Source organism: Mirounga leonina, unplaced genomic scaffold (assembly GCF_011800145.1).
Source record: "Mirounga leonina isolate KUSES-001 unplaced genomic scaffold, KU_Mleo_1.0 Mir_165, whole genome shotgun sequence".
NCBI lineage: Eukaryota > Metazoa > Chordata > Mammalia > Carnivora > Phocidae > Mirounga > Mirounga leonina.
Genome location: NW_023270415.1, coordinates 81048096 through 81053820, shown reverse-complemented (window position 1 = coordinate 81053820; position 5725 = coordinate 81048096). Strand labels below are relative to the sequence as shown.

Sequence of the window (5725 nt, the reverse complement as noted above, 5' to 3'; positions counted from 1 at the left end):
GGGTGACTGACTGAGGTCAGGGGCCCTGGTGGGGTTGGGGTGACTGACCAAGGCAGGGGGCCCCACCGTGGTCTGGCCCCTCTTGAGCAGGTCTGACTGGTCCTGCCCTCTGCCCCCCACCCACGACCGGAGCTCCCAGGAGGTGCGGCTGTCCATGATGGCTGCGCACAGTGATGACTCCCACGGTCCCCAGGGGACGTCCAACGGCCTGTGGCCCACAGAGGAGGAGGAGCTGGGTGTCGGTGAGCAGGGCGGGCAGGGGGCTGTGGCAGCGGGGCTCCAGGGCCTTCAAGGGCCCGCCGGGCTCTCTCTGGTCGGCTCTCTGTCCCCCAGGCTTGCAGCGCACCCCTTCCCCGGGCCCTTGTGTCAGGTCCCCCATGCCCAATTTTAAGTGTCTGCTCTGTGCGGGGTGTGGGCGCAGTGCCCAGGACGCCCAGAAGGTGCCGGGGTCTCACATCTTCTTGGGGCAGGGACAGCTCCATGTGCACCTGACAGAAACTTCTGGAAAGGCGTGGCCTCTGGAGCCTTACCAAGCAGGCGAGGCTGGCGTTGGAGCCCTGCTCCCCAGCCGCCTGCAGCGCCATGAAGGGCCACAGCCATGCGGGAGCAGGTGCGGGAGGCACCTGGGGTCCCCCCTCTGTGCCGCCCCCCTGCGGCCCCGGCAGGGAGTGGCAGGCGGTCTCCCGCCTGCTCTGGGGGCACAGACCCCTGGAGAGCGTTGGGTTTGTTTGTGGTTCCAGTGCCTGGCAAGTCGTAGATTCTCAACAAGCTTCGGCTGAATGAATGAACGAACAAAGGATGGCTGGACGGGTCCAGCGGGCAGCGGGGCAGCGGGGCAGCGGCACCAGTGAGTCTGCCTAACAAGCAGCCTCAAGCCTGGGCCTGGCTGTAGGTGTCAGCCGGGGTGGGGGGTCTCCGGGCAGGACACGCTCGGACACACCAGCAGGCCCGAGGCCGTGGGGCGCGCCGTGGCCGGAGGGCCGAGCCCACGGGAGACGCTGGCTCCCCACCCGCGGGAGTGAGCGGCGGGCGGCGCAGGGCCCACACTGCACCTGACCCCAGACCTGACTTATTTTTTTTATTCCCAGCAGGGTGCTGGCTTCACGCCCCCTCTTTTTCCCGATCAAAGAAGTAATCGATTATCTTTGTCAGGTGCCGGACAGTTTGGAAACCTGGACTCACGGTTATCTTAAGGCTCCCCGGCTGTATTCTGTGTCTGCGAGGAAGCCTGTCGGTGGGAGAACGGCCTCTGCCCTCGCTCCCGCGCCTCTGCGCCCCGCTGACACAGAAGTCCTGTTTCTGATGGTTTTAATTTGCCTTTCTTTTATCAGCGGTGGGGGCGCGTCTTCTCATTTCTCTGCTGGCCGCCGGGGTCTCTCTCCTCTCCACTCCTCTCCCGACGTAGGAGAGTTTCTTCCGTGGCCGGGGGTGGTGGGGAAGCGCCGGACAGCAGGACTGACATGGTCCTGACCTTGTGCCGTACACGCAGCAGGTATCTCTTCGTGGTCCCTGCGGGCAGCTGTGCCGAGCGCGTGGGCCCCAGGTCCGTGCCGCCCACCCTAACACTCGTCTCCCTTTGTTTGTCTTGTCACGTTGGGAGAGCCCTTCTCTACTCCCGGATTTCTTGAGTGACAAAGCCCAGTCTGCTCAGTGCGTTTACAGTCGTCCTTTGGAAATTCCACTATCGTAACTGCCTGCTGTTTATTTTGCTGTGAGAAGCAGAGTAGGGACCTAGGTTAATTTTTTATTCCAAACGATGAGCTTTGGGACCCCGTTCTCTTGGGCTGGAGTTCTGTGCTCCTGTCGTGAGGAGTGTTCCCTTTGCTGGGCTGGCTGGCTTCCGCAGGTGGCCGCGCCTCCGGGCTGTGTCCCAGCGCCCAGCGAGGCACCTGCCCTCGGCGCTCTGTGCTCTCCGTCTCCTGCTGCTTTCTCACCGCTTTCCCCGCAGACGCAGATGCACTGCAAACAAGGTGGCTTGGGCCGCGTGACTTAGGGGCCCAGCCAGAGCCAGACCTGGGAGGCCTAGGCTTCTCTTTGGCGCCCCAGCACAGGGCTGCTTCTCTGTGGTCTGCAGCTCACCCAGACAGGGAGATCTTGGAGGAGCCCCTGAGTGACAGACTGCTCTGGGAGGAAGCACTCCTCGGCAAAATCAGGACCATGTCAGTCTTGCAGAGGAATGTGCTGTTGGATGCCATCCACCACTGCATCAAGGAGCACAGCCAGGTGGGACTCTGGGAGACCCGCTCGCCCCTGCAGGACATCCCCCTCCACCCCTCCAGGGCTCACTGGGGCCCACACTGCCCCTTGGCTTCCACTGGCCTCTGCGTCCCTGAAGCCCTTGACCTCCTGGGATGTGCGGCAGAAGGTGCCAGAAGGCAGGAAGGAGTTGGGGCGCAAGGAGAGGGGCAGGTGGGACACAGAGACCTTACCAGCTGGTGCTCAGTGCCTGGCAGCCAGGGGTGGGCCTGGGAGCCACGTGGAGCCGGACACAGCCTGCCTCCACCTCTAGGCTTTGGGGGCTGTAGAGGACAGGTGGTGTTTGGCCCTCCTCTGCACCGGAGGACCTCCCAACCGGTGGGGTGCAGGAGGCTTCCCAGCTCAGACCTCCTGCAATTGTGCAGGGCCAGGCCCTACTCCTCCCTGATGCCCCGCATGCTCTGGCCTCTGTCCAGTGGTGGCTGAGGTCCCGGGTGTGGTGGGGCTCTCCTGGCCCCTGTCCTCCACATTCCTGCTCCAGATTCTCTGGGGGCTCGGGGCTGACAGACAGGACTGAGCAGGGAGGATAACAGCAGGACCGATGCCCACAGAGGGAGACAGCTCCAAGCACACACAGACCTCAGCTTTGGAACCTGGAAATCCGGCTGACGGCCAAGCCATGCTTGGGGACCCTGGCTCAGAGGTGGGGTGGAGGGGAAATGCAGCCAGTGGGGAAGAGTCTGTGCAAAGGCCCTGAGGCCAGCAAGATGGTGGCAGGAGAGGGCTGGGGAGCACTCTCAGGAGATGCCAGTGGGGCCAGGCCATCAGGGGCTAACCAGCTTCTGTCCTGCGGGTGGGGGACTGCCAGGGGTCAAGCAGAAGTAGGCATGGCCAGAATCACACTTTGAGTGAGCCCCCTGGCGGGTTGCTGGAAGGTAGCACCCCCAAATCTCTCCTTACCTTTTGGGAGTAGCTTGTCTTCTCTGCTCACCCGCAGGTGACCACCATCCTTGGGGGTTCCTGGTGGATTTGGTGTCCAGCTCCCCCGGGTGGGTCGGCTGGGGCCCAAGTCCTGTGTTCTGCCTGCAGCTCATCTGGAAGGAGGTGGCTAGCACTGGCATCCAGGAGCTCCTGGCGCCCTTGAACCTGGAACTCAAGCAGCCTTTGGAGAAGGTCAGTGCCTGGGCAGGGCTGCCCAGGGTGCCTATGTGTGCTCTGAGACCCCCACGAGGCTCTGAGTGTGGCGGAGCATGTGGCTGCTGAGGCCCCTCCCCACCCCCCAAGTGACTGTCATGGTCCGAAGCTCTGGGTACATGGACAGTGCCCCAGGCCCAGCAAGGAAGCAACGCAAGGCGGGGGGCGGGGGGCGCTGCAGTGACCCCCCCCCGCGCCTTCTCCGGTCTCACATAGACAGTGGGCACAGCAACCTGGGGCGGGGGCCGTGCAGTTTGGGAGAAGGCTCAGGATAGGCTCCCCAGCTTCCTTCACCCCTAACCCAGCAGGGGTGGCTGCCCCATTCCCTGGCCCATGGGCCCAGCACCTGCTCCATCCTGCCTCCTCCCAGACCTTCCTCTTCCACATTTACGGGCTGATCCTCAGAGAGAGTGCCAACGAGGAGCTGGTGAGAAGGCACCTGGCCGACCTCCTGGAGCTGTCCCACCAGTCAGCCAACCAGCGGGAGGTGGGTCCGCGGCCCACAGCCCCCCGGGTGCCCGCGGTCCCCAACGCTGCACTGGGAAACATGGGGCCACCGGGTGACAGGGGCGGCCCAGGGAGACCTCAGGGGCCCGCCCGCAGTGGTGTCCTGGCTCTGTCCTGCCCTGACGCCCTTCAGGGCCTGCCTTTGCAGGGCCCTCGGGAGGAGTGGGCAGGAGGCAGCAAGCACATCCCGCGCGGCCGCTGGGGGGCCGACTCTCAGGGTCCTCTGGCCCGCAGGGCATCGCTGCTGCCATCGGCATCGTGTCTTCCTCGCACCTGCCGGCTGTCTGGGCCGCGCTGGAGCACCTGGGCCGCACCAGGTTCCTGCGGACCGCCTTCATGTCCCCAGACTGCCAGGTAGACAGGGCAGCCTGTGGGCGGGAGGGGCCAGGGGCCTGGAGATGTCATGTGGGCGCTCGAGCCTCATCTGCTTGTTGGAAATGTGACCGCTGCCCTGCCCACCTCCCTGAGGGGCTGGTGCGTGGCTTTCGGACTGTCTCGCTTCTTGCTGTGGCCTGGCACTTGTGAGCTTGGTCCCTGGGGCCCCACACATGCTATCCAGAGCCTCTGTGGGTCTGATGGTCAGGAACTGTGGGCTGGCCCCGACCTCAGCTTCCTCACCCGGCACCTGCCCTGCGGGTCTGCGTTGAGCACCTCTATTTTGCTAGTCCTCGGCCCCTCGCTGGGAAAAGCAGATGCGCAGGAGACACTCAGAGGCCCTGGCCCGCCTGGAGAAGGAGCAACTCCGGCTAGAGGGCAGGGGAGCCAAGGGCTTTCTGGGGGAGGGGCCGGCACCCGTGTGCAGGGCTGAGGCCCGCAGCCGTGTCCTGGCTCCGTCCTGCCCTGACGCTCCGTTCTGCAGCAGCCGGACCCCGACAGGCCCTGGAGGTGGGTCGGCTGCACCTCTCTGCTCTGCTACGGGCAGATGGCCCTGCACGCCAGAGAGCAGATCCTGCCCTGGGTGGACAACATCATCTCCAGGATGGTCTACTACTTCTCGTGCAGCTGCTACGTGAGCCCTGCCCCAGCGCAGGCAGCAGGGGTGCGGGGTGTCCGCGTGCGCGCATGGGGGCCGCCTGGCCTCTGATGGGGCGGGCACTCGGGCTGTGTGGTGGCGGGCCAGGGACTGCCCGCTGATCCTCCCCTGACTCTGCACGGACAGGACAATATCCTGAAAACCAGCTTCCTCTCGGCCACCATCATCCTTATGAAAGCTCTCAAGCAAGAGAACAGTACCCGGAGCTACAAATTCTCTCAGATACCAGAGCTTATCCAGTGCCTCCTGGTGAGCGACTCCCACGGGGACCCGCCAGCCGTTGATCATAGGGGCGGCCAGCAGGACACAGAGCATGCATGAACCGGGCCGGGAGCTATCGCCAAGCACCTCTTGCTCTGACCCCCAGTGCATCCTTCAGAAGGAGCCCAACTTCCTGGCCACCCTCTTCCGGCAAAAGATCATAATGGTCATTGTGGGACTGAGGTAACTCTCCTTTGGGGTCCAGGAACGAAGACAGGTCAAGTCCTTTGTGTATTGGGTGGGAGTCCATGTGTGAGGAGACAGGATGTGAAGAAGGGGCCACAGTGGGTGGGGCTGGCCCTGCTGGAGCCAAGCCACCTACCATCGGGGATCGATTTGCTTTGTTTCCTATCCAAGACAGGTTGTTAACGTTGACACAGACTGATCCCTGACCTGGTCACACACCAAATCCTGGCTTCAGTCACACGCTGAGTCCTGCCCTGGTCACACTTTGAGCTCTGACCCTGGTCACACGCTGAACCCTGACCCTGGTCACACTCTGAACCCTGACCCTGGTCACACTCTGAGTCCTGA

General features: G+C 63.8%; 1 protein-coding gene across 1 annotated transcript in view; it reads left to right on the top strand.

Moving 5' to 3' along the window:
• The first annotated feature begins 157 nt into the window (after positions 1–157).
• LOC118015433 (maestro heat-like repeat family member 5) overlaps positions 158–5725 on the top strand; it is a 25234-nt gene continuing 19666 nt past the window's right edge. Inside the window, exons 1-8 of the mRNA XM_035012276.1 lie at positions 158–242; positions 2075–2223; positions 3286–3369; positions 3761–3877; positions 4132–4251; positions 4757–4906; positions 5057–5179; positions 5298–5374. Of these exons, the coding sequence (XP_034868167.1) occupies positions 158–242; positions 2075–2223; positions 3286–3369; positions 3761–3877; positions 4132–4251; positions 4757–4906; positions 5057–5179; positions 5298–5374 (905 nt within the window). The remainder of the gene's footprint in view (positions 243–2074; positions 2224–3285; positions 3370–3760; positions 3878–4131; positions 4252–4756; positions 4907–5056; positions 5180–5297; positions 5375–5725) is intronic.